Genomic DNA, 18138 nt, shown 5'->3' on the forward strand with positions numbered 1-18138 from the left:
AATCAAATAAACGACCACGAAATAGAAAGTCTACCCCACAACAATTTCCTGCGTCCATACAAAATAATTAAATAGCAAAGCAGCTGGAAGTACGAGAATGCCCTTATATATTTTTATTTTTACTCTTTATACCCCACCAATCAAAATTCAAAAACCCCTCCTCGCCCCTCTATGCTTTCTCGAACGGTCACCATGGCCACCTCCAAAGCCGACTACTACCACCCCATACACGTACCCATTCCCCCACACCAGAATTACGTCGTTCTAACCCCATACTACCACTCCTCCAACCGTCGCCGTTTACGTATAATCTGCACCGGTTTGATCATCCTCCTAGCCGCCGTCGTTTACATCTTCTGGCCCGCGGACCCGGACGTCAAGATCGTTAGGCTCCGCCTGAACAGGATCCACGTCCACACTTTTCCCCGCGTATCCGTGGACATATCCATGTTCGTGACGGTGAAGGTCCGAAACACCGACGTTTACTCTATCGACTACAAGATGATTGACGTGGCAGTCGGGTACAGAGGAAAGAAGCTGGGTCACGTGAGGTCGCACCGGGGACACGTGAGGGCCAGAGGGTCGTCCTACGTGGATGCCCTTCTGGATTTCGACGGAGTGGAGCTCATGTCCGACGCGGTGTACCTGCTTAAGGACCTAGCCAAGGGTAGGGTGCCGTTTGATACTCGAACGGAGATTGAAGGCCAGCTCGGCCTGTTCTTCATTCAAGTCCCACTGTCGGTAAGATCTTCATTTGAAATAATATTTTCTTGTTAGAATTTGAACTTTGAAGTTAACTTTAGTTCAAATGTGAGTAAAATTTAAGGTTGAAGTTATTAGCAAATTCTCTTAAATTAAGCTTTAAGCTAAAAACTAGTGACAATTCAATGTCATGATCGTGTATATGGAAGAATACGTGACAGTGCGGACACCTTTCATTCAAACCAAACTTTTAAAAATATTTTGGAGGGTTGAATATGTATTATTACAGGTCGATGTGCAGAATAGATATCATTACTGACAGAAATCTCACAAATTCTACTTCACTGTGGAGATCAAGTTCAGTCAGTGTCATTATTTCCATATGAGAACCTTGAGTTATATGCTCTTTCAACTTCTATGAACTTCATTATCTATTATTAATCTATCGATTACAAAACTAAATAGACATGAGGTGAGAAAATCTAAGCATCTCTGTTTACAAGAGAGTTGGCATTTCTAATTTTTATTTAATAACATAAAGGGGAAGTGGTGAGGATAGGACTGGAAAGGATCATAGGAGCTTTATTCCGTAATAGATTATTTTGACTAAAATAAATAGATTGACTAAAATAGATTCTGGGAGTGTTAAGTTTACAAAGAGATTTAAGTAAACTCACAAATTAATGCGTTTATGTGTGATACATTAAGTCTGCTTTACAAAAAAAAGAATTTTACAATATGATATATCACATATGTTTGTGAGTTTGCTTTTCTTAGATGTCTTCATAAACCAAACATTTTTCTGTGGAGTTTGATGAACCTGAGTTATTTTGTCCATCAAAGTAGGGAAATTTCAACTCTATCCTCAACATCTTAAAGAGAAATTTCATACTGGCATTGTTTGAAGATATTATTGGTTTAGGATGGTTTGCGGTTTCTCAGGAAACATTCAGGACAAATAGTTTATTGAAAGATGATCTTGTAGTAGTCTGCAAAGGCATATTCGCCTCTCTGTTTTTCATTTTTCATTTTTTCTTTTTTGCCGAATTTTGGAATTTTTTACAATGAGATTGTTATCATCAAGAAAAAACCAGAGAATGTTCGAGTGGCAGATGTCTTGGAGATTGACATGGTTTGTAGATGTGCTGTGCAATTATCAAACCAAATGCTTAATGTGGGATGTTTTGGAAATTCTCCAAAATGCGATTTTCCTTTCTATTTTATTTTATTTCATGATTTCTTGTTTGAAGAAGTAGAATTCAGTTCTTCGCCCAGTTTCCCTCTTCACATATCCACTTCCATTCTCAATATGATGTTGCGATGTAGTACATCTGGAGTCTGGTCACGAGCCCAGAGAGATAAATGACAAAAAATAAGTCCTCATCAAATAATATTTTGGTCCTCCATGTTTATTGCTTCTAATATTCTTCAACTTTTCTCTTACATTCCCATTTTTTTCAAAGTTACTGATCCTTCTTATTGTATTTACAATAAATTTTCTACAGGCAAAAGTATCATGTGAGGTGTTGGTAAATACGATCAATCAGACAATTGCTCGGCAGAATTGTGTCGCTGAGGTGAGCAGCAAAAAGCCTATTTACTGCTACTTGCAGGACTTGAGTCTCTATTTGAAGGACACACCTCTCTGCATATACACCATGGCTCTCACTCTATCACTTGTAGAAATTTTCAATCGAGACCATACATGCACAATGGGCCAAAGTCCTCAAACTGCACCATCCAAATAAAATCAAATTGCTTTAAAAACTTTTGGCTTGTTGCAATCAGCCGCTCAGTAGTCATAGTTATGCAGTTAAGGACTCTGAGTTGAATTTCTTATACTAACTTTTGTCGTTTTATGCTATCAGTGATGAATTTGACTGCCATGCATAAGGTGCCGCAAAGCAAGAAGGTTCAGAGGGTGTCTAAGCTCCCTAAATTTGTTTACATATTGAAACAGGTTCGAGTATATGAAATTTGAAGCATGGATAGTCCATGCTAATATTCTGTACACCACATGCCTTGGGCATTGTGAAATATATATTTTAATATATGGTGATTGTAGGGGAAGTGACTCGGGTGTAAAGATGATTATTCTCTGATAATTTATTACAGAGACAATTAAATATTACCTTTACCTACCAGAACTTCTACGTAGTTTTGTGCAAGTGCTTTTGGGAATCAAGCCAGGGTTATGACGTTTGTATGGTGAATATATTCTTTGTAGTGGTGTTCACAGAGGGGAGGCTTTTGTTTATTTATTTTTTAACCGTAGTGGCAAGTGAGTGGTGCAATTTGTGCTGGTTTACTTTGGTTTGGCCTCAAATAGCAAATTTGAAGGTTAAATTTGCAACTTCAAGAGCTAAAATCAGAAGGTTGAGTATTGGAAACCAAACCAACCGGCAAAAGCCTCGTTTCAATACCTCATAGCTCACGCATTCAACTTGGCCCACCAGTAAGCATGTTCCAGTTTTATTTCCATTGAAATCCAAAAAGAATCCGCAACAAAACAAGAAACCGAAACGACTGGAACCTTGTGCCAGTTCGTCCACCTTTACCGCCTCATAGATCATGCTCTTCGCGATGAGTTTGCCGCTAGAGCGAGCCTCTGCAGCAGATAAGCTTCATCTTTTAGGACCAGTCCCCGTGTGCTATATAATTCTACTGACAAATAAAAAGCCAACAAAAAAGCACTCGCTTTTCTAAAAGCAAATCCAAAATCTTTTCTCTTAATCATACCTCACCTTTCCTTGGCTTCTTTGCCTTCCTTCCTTTTCTTCACTACTAAGAATGGAACATAGTGATCTCTCCTAATTCAAATCAAATATATATATAAGCCATCAACCGAAGATAAGAGGAAGAATAAACGTTGATGTGTCACCCAGACTTTTTCTTGGTTGAAGTCGCCGATGACCGGAGAAATAGAAGAAGAAGAAGGCAACCTGTATGGGCAGAGACGGCCACGGTGGAGGCTAACCAGCAAGCACAAACCGAACTAGCTAGAGAGGTCAATAGAGATGGGGCGACAAAGAAGTACTGCATGTGTTCACCCACACGCCACCCGGGTTCATTCAGGTGTAGATATCATCGGTCTGAGTATATATGGCTAGGACGAAGAGGACCCATGTCCAGATAGATTTTATACGTTTTGTTGCACTTGCATACATAGGAAAAAGGATTTACCTGCTAAAAGCCTAAAACATCCATGTACTTTGTGCTTCCCAAGTAATAAAATTCTGACATATATGTCTTAGCCTTGTAAACGAGTTTTGGGCTGCTTTATACTGTCACGAATCGAATATATCTGTAACCATCTTGACATTTTTTAGAACAGGTGGTCGGTTAAAATGGAAGTATATATGTGTCACGAGATTTGGATGCAAAAACTGAGTGTTGATTACGATTATACTAATTGGTTTATGCGCCAGCGAGGCCACGAATTTATTAATTAAAAAAATCCAATGCTTAATGCATAGATTAATGCCTTCATGGTATAGAGGAGGCTTTTATGGTGAAATTACAGGGTACAGCCAGAGAACAATGTCTTTCCACCCACTAGGTTTTGACGTTTTGTAGCAATCTCCCGTTAAAAAAAATATTGTTTTTCATTTTAAATTTCATCAATCGGTTCGAGTGGAAATAACAAAACTCAGAACGAAAAGTGACATTACTGTTTATGTTTTTGTTGATTCTTACTATCATCCATTGATGGATAGCACATTCTATTGCACATGTATAGGATTGAGGTCGAAAATCTTGGACTAACAAAACCTTGGTGTCTGTCTAACCTTCGTCCTCATTCTCATGGTGACAAATTACCATCCGATGCTTGTTCTCTCCTTCAAATGGCAATGAAATGTATATGCAGCACCTCCCCTTCGTTCTATATTTGCTTATTCAAATGAATTACACCCTAGTCGATTTTCGAAACCCAAGTACCAGCATTCCTTTTCCCTACAAGAAGGAAATAAAAAATGGAATCTTCAGGCTTGTGTGTGTGTGTGTGTGTGTGTTGCGGGGGGAGGGAGAGTGAAAATGGGCCTAAAAAAAGCGCCAAGATCATCTTCAGGTCCTACCAGAGAAACGAAATTGTTAGTGCTGGTGAAGTGAAAACAGAGAAAATGTAAGTCCAGCCTCTCCATGTGCTAGAAATCAGGAGTCTTTTCCATACAGCCTATTCTGTTAACTTTGTTTGAGATCAAAGTAAACATAAGTCTCCGCTAGGACCGAACTGTGGGGTTCACAGTGTGACGGTAGGAGTGTTGGTGCAACCATATCTTGTTACATCAGGACCCACCTGGTTCATTAAAGTCGTCGGCAGTTCGATTGGTAGGTCTATGTCACAGCCTAGACGGCTCGAAACAGAGCATCTCTAATGACCCAAGTTTCTGCAGACAACAGAAAAATAACATATCAAAACCAAACCACAAATATGAAATGAAAATAAAAATCTGTTTAATCAAAATGTACTTAAGAAAGGATACATATTCTTGCATACAGTTTGACAGAAGAACCTAATCAAATGCAGTAGAAAAGGTAGAGGGGATTGGCAGAAAGCCATACTGGACAATAATGACTGTAAATTCTTGAAGACTAGAACTTTAAAAATCCAACCACGTGAAGTGAACTGGTTACAAAGATGGTATTATGATCATTACACTGAGTCGAGGCCTTCATATCCTCAACTACTTATTTGCAGAGGCACCAGCCTTCCAGAAAATCAGAAGAACTTGAAGTTGCACCTAATCCCCTGGCTAATAACTAAAAAGTGACGGCTAATGATTTCTTCCAGCAAAAACACAGTTCATACAGTTCTCGAGGGAGAAGGCCTGTCACTTTTTAAGATACATGTATCGGTAAAACCTCAAAATAATGTCAACAAATTAGATGTCTTACTCCTTGCCTATACAATTACAAGAAGATTTCTTTGTTCCTTCTTCTCTCTGTTGCGGATGGAGACAAAAAGAAAATAAAAAGAGAAAACAGTGAGTCATGCACCGTTTGTTCATTTAGCATATTAGGCACCGAATTCAAAAGGTGTGGCTGCACCTCCTCTCAATTGCACCTTCTCATCGACGACTCCCAATTAGTATTATAAATTGAAGTGCTGTGATGAGGTGAGTGTGTGTTTGCGGACAGAGTGCAGTAGAGAAGTGTAGAGTGTGCGAGAGAAAGAAGAGAGAAACAGAGTAGGTGAGCAGAGAGAGTTTACAAGAGAGTTTTTTGTAAAAATTATTTTATAGTGAAATTACAGCAGCTGTGGACGTAGGCAATTGCCGAACCACGTTAAATTTCGTCTCTCCTTTATTTTAAATCATCTCTGTGTCAGAACAGCTCCCAACACTCTCTTTTCCCTAATTTTGGCACCATTTCTACTAATCGCAGTGTACCATGCCTCGTTGGTTGTACATAGATAGATGGTCCAAAGTCCCTGATTTGGTCCCCCGATTCATTCAATGAATTCCAATTCACTTACCAACTATTGTTCCTTTCCAGCAAGTAATTTTTATGAGGGCATGGGGTATCTGCTCAAAGCAACTAACTCATCAACAATTCCCACCAACTACACTTCTCTGTGTTCGATAAAATTGGCCATGCACATTATGAACACAATTTCTTCAACGAAAGCAATATTTCTAACAACAGAAAAAATTAGATGCTGTATCTTGTATTCTTCCAAATTTCTTCAGTTTTAAGCTCGAGTACTGAGAACAGTGGGCTGCATTTTCAAACTGCATTCAACCAATTATTAACTGCCACGTTAAAAAATAGCTCTAACGAGTTTCTGAACAAGTTGACTTCACTTGATAGGTAGTCCTGGAATACAAACACCTTCCTATCTGTCAGTTAATTGATATTTATATAAGAAATCCTAATTACCTAATAGTTTTCCATTTTAATGTACTAGATAAGCAAAAAGAAATCTATCTACTGTATAGTTTATATATCTTATTGAAGAAGTTCTCGTATTAGGCTCCAATGAATTACGCAAAGGATGCATTAATTGTGCAGCAAGCCACAGAAACTCGATGTTCATGCACTCATGACATATGAATAATGCAATTAGGTAGAATGCTAGCATTCGGTCACGATGTATGAATAGTTTATACCTTCAAACTGTAGATGCATGTAACTTGGGAGAAGTAAATTGGAAGCACCTAAACATATTCATAGATCAAAGTACTTGGAGTTGGATGGCCTCTCCACTACTTAATCTGCTTAGCTAGAGTTTCCCAGATAGTTTAGAGATTTGACCACTAGACTATTTGAACAGTCACCACACAATAATAATAACAATTATTGGATCAAATAGGCAATGGTGGAGGACAGAAAGTATGGTGCCCTCTTTTTAAAGAGGGATATTGCCCCACCAGATAGGATACATAGGCCAGTGGCCTGTAAAGAAAAAAGTTTTTATTTATGATCTGCCTCATATAATATGAATTAATGTAAGTTTAACTTTTGGAAGTACATCATGTAAACATTGCCAAAGTCACAGGCTATCCGCTTCATCAAGGCCAAGTTCAAGGGCCAGTCAACTGTCTCTAAATAGTCTAAAATGTGTCTTCCAGTCCAACTACAAAGGCTTTGAGGATGAGTCTGATGGGTGATTCAAAAGCTACCATAAAATGTTGCATAATTTCAGGATTATCACATTTTCATGACATCCTTTTAGAAAACGTAAAATGACGAGTTTACCACCACCCAAATGGTCCTGCCGTGACATGATATTATACTTAGGTTAAACGTATTATATGATTTGACTTTATAATCCGGCTCCGCATATAAATAGGCCACAGCATGAGTTTACACTCCTTGCTATCAAAAACCCACTTCCGAGTCCTAAGATCTTAAAAAAAAACACATTTCGTGCTGTTCTTTTTCCCATGGACTTCAAGAGTTGGTGGAGCTCAGATGCTAATAACTTCAGGTCGAGCCTGAAGCATGTGAAAAATGGCTACGAAAGGGTTGTGTCATTGGATATAATGGTGGCCGGATCCAGGATATCAAGGTGGAGAATGCTATGGAGAAGATTGAAGAAGGAAAAGAAGAAGTATTTCGGTTGTACTGCTTCGAATATAAAGCAGGTCCCTTCCTATGATCCTTATACGTACTTGCAGAATTTTGATCAGGGATCGATGTGGGCTGACCCAGATAACCACTTTCGATCATTCTCAGCTCGGTTTGCTGTTCCGTCAAGGATTTTCCAGAAGAGTGAATCGGCTTGCTGATGGGAGCTGAAACGAGAAAGAAAACAGTATGTTTGAGGGTTTGTTTTTTGTTTTTAATATCTATATATATTTTTGCTCCTTGAAAAATCTTTTTAGTTTTGATATTCTCCTTTGTTTGTTTGTTTTTTTTTTTTTTTTGTACATGATGTTTGTCTTATCTTCAACTTGTGCCATTGGCAATTTGGCATTCCTTGACCTCTCTATACCAGAAATGCTTCAGGGTATTCTTGGGCCTGGCATCATGCGTCATTAATTGAAGTTGCAGCTATCCATTGCAAGCAAGAACCATTATTGTATTTTGTGCTTTTTTTATCCCTTTGGATTTGGGGATCACTTTAATAATTGTGATGCTGAAAAGTAAAGTTTTAGCTCGAAGGAAAGCTCTCAAGTGTTGATTAAGTTTAGCCGTTAAAACAAGAATGCTTTTTTATATTGTCATTTCCATGGTGCTGAAATCGGTCTACAGAGAGAACTGAAGGGATTATTATGCAGACCTTGCAAAGACAGTGATCTTTGCTTTGAGCTAAATTTCTAGAATTATGTAAAAAAATCTCTTGTAATAAATATCCCGGATTTTAGTGAATAGGCTCCCACATTGTTAAGGAGAAAAACTTCTTACCCTTTATAATGAGTTTTAAAGAACCCCAATTGTAACATTTGACTAGTCTAATTGAAATATAGACCTTTTAATGACTAATCGACCTTGGAAGGGTCTACAAACCGATAAATTATTGAAATCGTGGCAAATAATGCGAGAGAGACATGAGAAAAAAGGTAGAACTTCTGTTCGTCCAAAACCCTTTAGTATATGTGATCCACTTTCTTCATTTTGTGGTAAGTTTTTCTGTGATGTTTGTTTGTTTAGCTTGAATATTCTATTTCCTCAGATAATTGTACCTCATTCTTCTCTTCTTGTGGCCTATCTCTATCTGAACTTTACATTATTGAAGACAAAGGGAGATAATTAATGGATGTTTTCTTGAGATTTAGACAGTACTATATCAGAATCTCATAGCATTGACATGATGCGTGCTTAGAAAGCAAAATTCAATTTTCTTCCTTCCCTTTTCTTTTCTGTTTGATGACTTGGATCCAGGCTAAATCATAATGCTACCAGGTGTACATTTATATATGATAACGCATTCCAATGATGTTCATGCTAGCTGGCTGGGTGGTCTAGACCTGTCTTAATAATCTGGTAAAGTATAAACTAATAACAAGCATGTGATAGAAAAAGTCTGAAATGCAACTCCAAATTCGAAACCTGCACATGATAGAATTCCATTACCTTAATCATAGGAATTTTTTCATGTTTTGTCTCATTCATACATCTTTAAAGCTGTGAAAACTTTGGGGGAAGCTTCAGGTTTTTAAAAGAACTGAAGTTTTAGAGCCAGTCTTAATTGCATGAGGTTCCAAATGAAAGTAAGATTCACTTTTCATGAAACCCATTTTGGTAAAACATACTTTGCTTAGAGCGGACCCTTATAGCACACTTGAGGTCTCTATAATGCAAGTGTCTTCTTCACATGCACTCAGCTATCCCATGAAAATTCTTAACAGTTCATCTAAAAACTCAGTCCAGAAAAATGAGGTCTCACTAGAAAATTGAATGGCTCTGCAGGAAGTGCCACATGTACCTTTTAAATCTTTTTGCGGGACAAAGAAATTTATTCTTGATAGAGCATAATAATAGTTTTAAGGTAAGATTTACAATATCCAAAAAATAAAAAATAAAGAGAGAGAACAAGCATCTTCAGCAAAAACCAAATACAATTTCTAATCACCTTCGACCATGCTTTTGTTTGTTCTACATAAATGGTTCGTAGTTCTAGAGCTTTTCCCCCCAATTCATTCAATGAATTCCAACTCCATAGTACCATATGTCAACAAATTGATCACCATGTGCTGCGAAATTTATGGATGGTAGGGTATCTCATATCTGTCCCCCAGCTAAATCATGCTTCAGCATATTCCCACCTGCTGCACTTATGAATCTCTCCTCCTAATGATGTTTGTTTGGTACTTTTGTTTGTCCTCGGAAAGTGGCAAGCTACTTTCATGCACATTGTGCATAAAATTGGTTCTTCCAATGCCATATATGGCTACAAGGCATACTCCATAAACTATGAGAACTGACAGGGAAAAACAACTGAGAGTAGATAAACTGTATGTGTGGATTTGAATACGTCACATTTTTTAGGAAAAACACAAGCTCTTTGTTTCGATTTCTCTGGTTTTCAGTCAGAAACTGAAGGGCTGTGAGATGCAACTTTGACACACGATTTTTATTCACACAAGGGATAAATAAAATGAATAAATAGAATATAAATAAGGTTGAGGGTAGACATTGCTAAAAGACTTACGGTCAACTGAGGAACTAACTGAAATCCAAATTGAGCCCAAAACCTTCTCTACAGCAGAGAGAGGCCACAGATGACAACGACTGCATAAACACTGCAGTCAATGAAAATGGCACGGATAGCCTGATACGCCACCAGGCCTCTCTCCAAAACCTTCTCTGCCTTTTCCCAGTTCTGTCCATCTTCTTGAAGTACCACTCGTTCTTCCTCTGCCTCATCAAATTCTCTTCTCTTCTCAAGGTACACTCTTGCAAACACAATCGATACATCAGTCAACAAGAGTATGTAAAGAGGCCTCGAGGCTACAATACTCTTCGAATTCACTATGTTCCTTCCAAATAATGGGTAATCAACGTAAGAAAAAACAACCAAGAATGCTATTATGAGAGAACAAATGACGCGTGTATTCTCAGAAGCTACAATGCATGAATGTATTCTCTTGGAAGTGAAAAGTCTAGGTTGATGCCTTCGTGGTTTTGGAAGCTGGTCCCTCTCTGTTGAGGTCTTTTGAACTATTGTTTTGACCCCATTATCCAAAGGAGTCTGAATTTCTTGAGCTTCTATACTAGTGGTGCCTTTGTTCAACTGAGGCTCTCCTTGGCTTCCCATGCCAAACTTATTTCCACTGGAATCTTCATCCGTACTCTCATTTTTCAGCAATGTATCATCAGAGGCATAATCCTTAGCCACAGCACCTGCTACAAAATCAGTGAAACCAATTATGAGATAAGTTACCGAGAAATGTAGGTATTTCACTCCTTGAAGTAATTGATAATGGTGCAAGATCAGGTCATTCACCATTCACCATTATCTTCTCTGGTTGTTTCTTTTTCCATTAACACTACAATAATGGTAGTAAATTCAATCACGAGGAATGCTTCTTCTAATTTAGTTTATTTTATTTTTTCTCTGAATCATAACTTTCCTATTCACAATCTCGTCCGTAGTACTAACGTGGGCGCTCTATGGCCATAACATGAATATGCAAGGAATCATGCATTTTGTACGAAGTTTATGAACTATTCATATAGACAAGATCCATTGCGTGAGAAAAACCAATATCAAGGACGCAAACGGAAGAGAATCTACCAGAGAAACCACAATCATGTACAGATTAAAACGTAATCCAACTGCTAATCATAAAATTGAAAGTGTCCTCATTAACATTCTTCGTATCGGTAATATCCCTACATTTCACAACAAAACGAGACGCATTTCACAATATCAAGAAATTCAAACCCAGAAGTAAAATAAATAAATAAACCAAGGCGGCTTGATTCACGTTATAATGAAAAATTGTTCGTACGCCTAAGATGATGATGATTAGAACCATTATCCTCATGATCGTGTTGATGAGGAGGGTCGGATGATGATGATATCATTGATTGGGATGGTGGTGGCGATGTTGGGAGAGTTTTGATTCGGCCTGTAATGAGAGACATACGATCCGACCCTCTCTCTAAGATTCTTCTTCTTCTTTCTTCGCTGCCATGGTTGGTCGCCATGTCTCTCTCTGGTGCCTTTGAAAGTGGCAGGCAGGTATTTCTGTTGGAATGGGATATTGTGCTTTCAGATTTAGGCCAAGTGGAAGTTGTTCGCTTTCAGACGATGTCGTTTAAGGGATTTAAAAAGTGAAAAAAGAAGAAAATAATTGTCAGAAGTGGGATTTGAACCCACGCTCTCTCACGAGAACCAGAACTTGAGTCTGGCGCCTTAGACCACTCGGCCATCCTGACTTGGCAAGAAAATTTGAGCTTTACTTGGTAATATACTAAAACCAGTTCCACATCATTTTCATTCTCTCACTCTAATGTTAAAACACAAAACTGTCTGCAGCAAAAGATGTTCAACGCCCAAAATGGAAACAAATTGAGACATTAATTAATAATTAATATTGGGGGCTATTTTTGTTACGTATATAAATTGCGTATATTAATAGATTGCACGCACGTATGCATGCTCGTTAAAGTCCACTTTCTGTTGTGTACATTTTATTTACGCACGGTGCTAGTTTTCCATTTGCATGCACACTGCGCTAGCTACCTTATCCGGCCTCATGTATACCATCAGCATGGATGCTTGATCAAATATATATTAATGCTAAATGGGTTATACAAGCATCGTGTCTACTCTTTTTCATGAAATTCATCATTAAAAAATTAATTTTTTATGTAGATTTTATATATATTTACTCAATTTTTTAAAAAAAATTACGAGACGCTTGCATATATACTCTATAAATATAAATGTCATTTCTTATTTATAAATGAACTTTACATTAATATATGGTTGCATGAGTAATGATAGCTAGGCTTACAACCAATTCACAATTTGTACACAAGCATTCTCCAATTAAAATTTGTAACTTTCTAAAATATCACAGATAGGCATCCGCGCGCGTACGTACGTTGTGGAGAGACCAAGCCATGCAGCGATCGAGATTAATCTACCGGTAGGGCACATGAAAAAAAAAAGTCATGATTCATGAAGGTGGGGGCCCTGAGAGTTAAATATGCTAAATAAGTCGCAGATCATCATCATCATCATCATCATGTCTTCGTCATGAAAAGCTTTGTGGGTGCTCAAATAATAAATTATTATGTATGTATACTGTACTTAACATTACATGAATGTTTATTGAAATAGCTAGATCAAGTAATTAATAATCTAATAAAAATTACTAATATAATAAACGTGATGATATCAGTTTTGACTTTACAAATACCGAAATTAAATATTGAACCGATCAAGATTTAATTTCAAAGATCATGTTCGATCTGCCTAATTAGTTCTAAATTGGAAAAGATAAATAAATATCTGAAATAAATTCATTGAGGGGCAAGAAAAAACTCAAATTTATCATAACAAATGATATTTAACGTCTACTTTATATAATTATATGGATGGTGCTGCTCCCACCGCTGGGAGCGCACTCCCACTAGTGCAATTTTAAGTACTTTTTTATACTTATTTCTTTAATATTTTTAAATATCACTACAAGAAAAAAAAGTTTTATAATCAATTTATTACAACGAAAAAGATTATTCATAACCAATTTTGATTGCGAATAATCTTTTCGTTACAATAAATTAATCACAAAATACTTTTTTTTGTAGTATATTTTTAAAAAAATTTATAATATCATTAAAAAATACTTTTTTAATCATGAAATTTTTTTAAAAAAAATATCCTAGTAGGCCGCCTAGCATTATTCTAATTATATATATATATATATATATTATTTATATACTTAATTTTTATGAGTTAATTAGATCCAGGCCGGATCCCACTCAGAAAGATCTGGACTCGAATAGAAACTCTAAAATATCCTAATCAGAAAATATTACAACAATAAAATTGACATTGAATCTAAAAGATCTACATATAATATATATATATATATATATATAGTTGGAAATCAATGAATAAGGTTTGGTGGCATGCATGGCTTGTGCTGGCTTAAGCTAATGTAGCTAGGGGTAGCAACTTTTGTCAACTCTAAAGATCAACTATCAGCTTTAAAAAAAAAATTAATAATTTATATATATATATATGAATTTTTTTTTAATATTAATTGTTTCGCTAGCTAGCTAGTCAATGTTAGATTATGTAAATTAGATTTGGCACGCAGCTTGGACGGGCAAATTATTGTGAATAAACGGCACACGATCTCTTGCTGCTTAAAAAAGTCAAAGAAAATAATTTGTGTATATATAGTTTTTACTTATATATTAAGCAATGTTTATAAGCCAAAACAGTCATTTTTTATTTTTTTTTAAATGATACAACCAATCATATTAATAGAGTGCATAAAAATAATTACAGAAAATCGACCTCTCATATTTTTTTCAAATAATATTCATATGTCCTCATATTTGAGGATAATTAATTAACCTATTATAATATATATATATATATATATAAATTAGGCTCAAGTGATTTTAACTCCTGCTATTACAACTTTAGCGTTATTTGAGCATTAAACTTATTAAAACTCGATTTTAATAATGTTTGTTAAACTCTTGAAGAGTTAATATGTAATTAATTAGAGGCAGGTTACCTACTTAACTTGTATTATTATATTTTATTATTCTTCCTTAATTAATTGCAAGGTTAATTATATATAAATGACCCACCTTCCAATCTTTTTCAGTACTACAACTGATCATTGTAATTATCCAGCAAGAGCCGAAAATGCCCAAGAAGCTTAAAAAATCTCTCCAAGATTACCTCAACAAGATCAAAAAACCCTCCCCACCCCTCCAATTCGCCAATAATTCCTTCTCATCCTCCAAAAAATGGATCCTCTCCAGTTGCAAGCACCCCAGCAGGACTCTCTCCTTCGCCATAGGCCGTAACCAAGACAAGCTGGTCGAAAAGAAGAACAACAACGATAGCAAGGCAGCAAGGTTGTCCGATGTCGACCGCTTCCTTTTCGAGAATTTCAAGTCTCTGTACATAAAAGACGATGAAAATGAAAATTGCAATGAAAAGAAGCCCGATAAAGAAAGTCGTCATGAAGGCGAAAACCCTAGTGGGGTTTTGTTTGGATCGCCTAGTTTCATGGACCCGCCACCGGATCTTTGTGGGTCACACCGGTTCTTCATCAAACCCGGCTTCTCGAGCTCGCTCTTGGAGGAATCCCAAACGAGCATGACCGCCACGTCCGAGGATGCAGGCTCGACTTTTACCTCAACTACAACGACAAACGATACCTCGACGACATGTGCTAGGGACCATGCAAAGGATATCAAGCTGCCTGACAATTCCGTTGCTGTTCTAGCGTATTCTTCAAGTCCGTACGAGGATTTCCAACGGTCGATGCAAGAGATGGTCGAAGCCTTTGTCCACAACAATGGAAAGGTTGATTGGAATTTCATGGAGGAGCTTTTGTTTTGTTACCTAAACCTAAACGAGAAGAAATCTTACAGGTACATACTCAGTGCTTTCGTTGATTTGATCGTCAATTTGCGTCAGAATTCGAACGTCTTTTCGGCGAGTTCGCGGAATATTGCTCGTGGTACTGTTCGATTTGGTGAAAGATCAGAGAGGATGAGGAGGAAAACAATTAGCGAGTCCAAGTAACGTGAGAATTCGGTCATAGATTTCATAAAAGAACAGTAATACTACGATCGAAGACAGCTAAATACAGAAAAATGTTGGTTTAATTATTTTGGTTGATCTATTCTAGTAGTACTCCTAAGCGCGCGGCCTGATCACATGCAATCTGCATGTATTATATATGCAATAAGTACTTTTCAAGAAAATTAAACACTTTGTTTATGATTCAGTTTCGTCGTTTTGCGTTTTTTGGTGGGATTTCATAGATTTTTACGGTGGGCTTGTCTGTTTCATGTTCCCTGCTGCTTTTACTGGGGATTTATATATATTTTCTACCCGGAATATATATATAAATTAAGTAGTATATATTATTATAGAGGAAGAATATGAATACAAATGATATAGTCATGAACGTCGTACGTGTTCGATGTTGAATAAAACCAAGAATATTTTGACCTTTTGATCAATTAATTATGGTCCCTAGCTGCCGGTTTTCTTAATTTGTTAGGTCATGAATTCAGCAGGCATGCATGTTTCGGTACCTGACCTTATTCTTCGGTCAAGTACGATTCACTCGATCATGTTAGTAAAATGTAATAGACCTAAAGAATTAAGAATGCATTTTCCCTCCTCCCCCTTTCCCTCCCTCTTTCTCTCCCCTTTCCCTCATCGCCAGCTCAGGATAGACGACCAATAGAATATGACCAGCGACCATGCAAGCTGTCAGCTTAGATCCTGACCACCCCAGCCACCATGCAAGCAGTCAACAGGTCGACCACACAGACGGCGAAATGTGCACCAACGTGCACGACGAGCTATCGTGAGCTCTATGCCGGCGGTGCCGCTTGAATCGCCAGCATCTTATACTCACCATGAGGTGGTCCCCGACCACCATGGCTGGCGTGGGGAAAGGGCACAAGGGAGATGGAGGGGAGGAAAAAAAAAGGTGGGGGGAGACGGTGAGTTGCCGTGAGCTCCATGCCGGCAGTGCCTCTTCAACCGCTGGCATCTTTTACCCACCATGACTCACTACAAAGGATACGCCCTGTTGCAGCTATTGAATCCTTCGGAAATCACCCTATATTTCGCAGCTGATGGACTGTACCAACAATCGTGGCTTCGTCGCATGTTGGACGCCATATAATCGTTGCAACTGCTGGAACTCAGCTAATGTCGTGAATCGTTGGCTTTACAGATACTTTCCATCGTTTTTTACTGATGGGAAAAACAGAAGAAAGTCGTTGCAACTGCCGTTAGGAGAACCGATTGTAATCACTGCACTTAATTGTTTGGGTCGATTTACAACGTCGCAGTCCCCCAAAGATGCCGCTGCAATTATCGATTGCATCCTCGACTGAATCCACAATTCGCTGTAACTTGTATCGTTACGTCGGCAGCCCATCCACCACAAATACTAGTTATTTCGCTGATGCTGTCTTTTCTCAACGAGGTAGAAAGTAGACGGGTTTCTTCTGTGCCGCCGGCAGAACAATAGTTCTAACTTTACATCGGCAAACCGCGTCCACCACAGCGGCAGCCATACGACGCTGCCCTGGTTCGAATCTGAAAACGAGCTCAGTGACTCCGTCCAAAACGCCGATCCGAGAGAGAGGAAAAGAACTGGTCTTCCCCTTTATTTCATTCCACCGGCCAGAATATTCACCTTTTGTCCTCCTCCATCCCGCATCAAGACTGCTCAAAGAAGGTCACTGGTTCGACGCCGAAGTGGCCGAGTTCAGTGATGCCGTACGAAACCGATCTGGGAGAGATGAAGAGAATTTGTTCGATCCTCTGCCTCTCCCTTCGATCCTCTGCCTTCCCCTTAGAAGCCGACCAAAAGGAGCAGCCGAACTCAGTGACCGTCCGTCGCCGATCTGAGAGTGAGGGGCAGACGGAAATCTTCGGGATCGTGATTCCGAACGAAGCCGTCGATAACGGGGTCGTTTCCGTCGAAGCCTAGAGCTTCGTCGTCAGATCTACGCGATCCCGGAGCAGAGGCTCCCCTGGTCTTCAGTCTGTAGACGGCGAGAGAGGGCCGGAGCTTGGTTGGGTTGCCAGCGCGGTGGGTCGACGGCGGAAGATCTGTAGACCATAAGGGGGCCGGAGAACGTACTGAAGATGTGAAGATCGGAGGCGTGAAGATCTGTAGGGGGGGGAAAGTGAAAAACAGTGGGTATAAATTGGCGCACGGTTTTGTTGACTAATTTGAAAACCGTTGCAAAAGTTTTTTTTTTTGTTTTTGAGATGTTGCAACGACTTTTTTGTTGCAACAAGTTCAAAAATCACCATAAAAATTAATTTGAATATTGCAGCAATTTATAGTCGACGTAAAAAGCCAAAAAGTGCTACAAAAGACCAATTTCGAATTTTGATGTAAAAAATTTTGCAACAACATAAAAATTGTTGCAAATAAAGATTTTTTGCAACAATTTTTGTTCCATCAAACATAAAATTGCTGGAACAAGACCTTATTCTTGTAGTGACTGGCACTAGGAGAGGGCAAGGGGTGAGCACGGGAAAGAAAGAAAGAGGAAAAAAAAATAATGGGAGACGTGGCACACTGTCAATACGTGGAATCTAATTATGGGATCCCTTTATATTTATAGTATTTTTTTATTATAAAATATATACTTTAAAATGCTCTCTCTCTCTATATATATATAAGTTTTTGTTTCACAAACAAACATGAATATTATATATTGGAGAAATTCTATTCAAAATTTGGTGTCGTAATTAATTCTTCAAAATATTTCTCGGAGAATTCAATGTTCTCTAGTCAA

The 18138-nt window shown here is 38.1% G+C and overlaps 3 protein-coding genes, 1 long non-coding RNA gene and 1 other non-coding gene across 6 annotated transcripts; 3 read left to right on the plus strand and 2 right to left on the minus strand.

The window, feature by feature from the left end:
* Nucleotides 1-149: 149 nt before the first annotated feature.
* Nucleotides 150-4030, plus strand: LOC122282570. Its single transcript, XM_043094509.1, has 3 exons — nucleotides 150-741; nucleotides 2208-2279; nucleotides 2571-4030. Exons 1-3 carry the CDS (start codon nucleotides 172-174, stop codon nucleotides 2571-2573), a joined length of 645 nt encoding a protein of 214 aa, XP_042950443.1. The 5' UTR covers nucleotides 150-171; the 3' UTR covers nucleotides 2574-4030.
* A 3358-nt stretch (nucleotides 4031-7388) lies between these two features.
* On the plus strand, nucleotides 7389-8573 carry LOC122303332. Its single transcript, XR_006240653.1, has 2 exons — nucleotides 7389-7960; nucleotides 8144-8573. It is a non-coding gene; the product is annotated as an uncharacterized LOC122303332 (long non-coding RNA).
* Nucleotides 8574-9571: 998 nt separating this feature from the next.
* On the minus strand, nucleotides 9572-11921 carry LOC122303335. Of its 2 annotated transcripts, XM_043115088.1 has the most exons (3): nucleotides 11604-11921; nucleotides 10301-10995; nucleotides 9572-10069 (listed from the first exon to the last, which is right to left on the minus strand). In XM_043115088.1, the coding sequence occupies exons 1-2, from the start codon at nucleotides 11800-11802 to the stop codon at nucleotides 10349-10351; spliced, it is 846 nt and encodes a 281-aa protein (XP_042971022.1). In that variant the 5' UTR covers nucleotides 11803-11921; the 3' UTR covers nucleotides 9572-10069; nucleotides 10301-10348. The 2 variants fall into 2 exon arrangements, with proteins under 2 accessions (XP_042971022.1, XP_042971030.1); XM_043115096.1 differs by having other exon boundaries at nucleotides 9572-10992; nucleotides 11604-11910.
* Nucleotides 11922-11949: 28 nt separating this feature from the next.
* On the minus strand, nucleotides 11950-12033 carry TRNAL-CAA. The gene has a single exon. It is a non-coding gene; the product is annotated as a tRNA-Leu (tRNA).
* Nucleotides 12034-14466: 2433 nt separating this feature from the next.
* LOC122303350 (transcription repressor OFP14) lies at nucleotides 14467-15583 on the plus strand. The gene has a single exon (XM_043115107.1). The coding sequence runs from the start codon at nucleotides 14492-14494 to the stop codon at nucleotides 15380-15382; it is 891 nt and encodes a 296-aa protein (XP_042971041.1). The 5' UTR covers nucleotides 14467-14491; the 3' UTR covers nucleotides 15383-15583.
* The last annotated feature ends 2555 nt before the right edge of the window (nucleotides 15584-18138 follow it).

The sequence above is a fragment of the Carya illinoinensis genome, chromosome 1 (assembly GCF_018687715.1).
Source record: "Carya illinoinensis cultivar Pawnee chromosome 1, C.illinoinensisPawnee_v1, whole genome shotgun sequence".
Classification (NCBI taxonomy): Eukaryota; Viridiplantae; Streptophyta; class Magnoliopsida; order Fagales; family Juglandaceae; genus Carya; species Carya illinoinensis.

Coding starts and splice junctions, on each gene's coding strand:
- LOC122282570 (XM_043094509.1), top strand. CDS start 172: ATGCTTTCTCGAACGGTCACCATGGCCACCTCCAAAGCCGACTACTAC. Junction 742..2,207: donor TCATTCAAGTCCCACTGTCG/GTAAGATCTTCA, acceptor AATTTTCTACAG/GCAAAAGTATCATGTGAGGT.
- LOC122303335 (XM_043115088.1), bottom strand. CDS start 11,802: ATGGCGACCAACCATGGCAGCGAAGAAAGAAGAAGAAGAATCTTAGAG. Junction 10,996..11,603: donor TAATCATCATCATCTTAGGC/GTACGAACAATT, acceptor CTGATTTTGTAG/CAGGTGCTGTGGCTAAGGAT.
- LOC122303350 (XM_043115107.1), top strand. CDS start 14,492: ATGCCCAAGAAGCTTAAAAAATCTCTCCAAGATTACCTCAACAAGATC.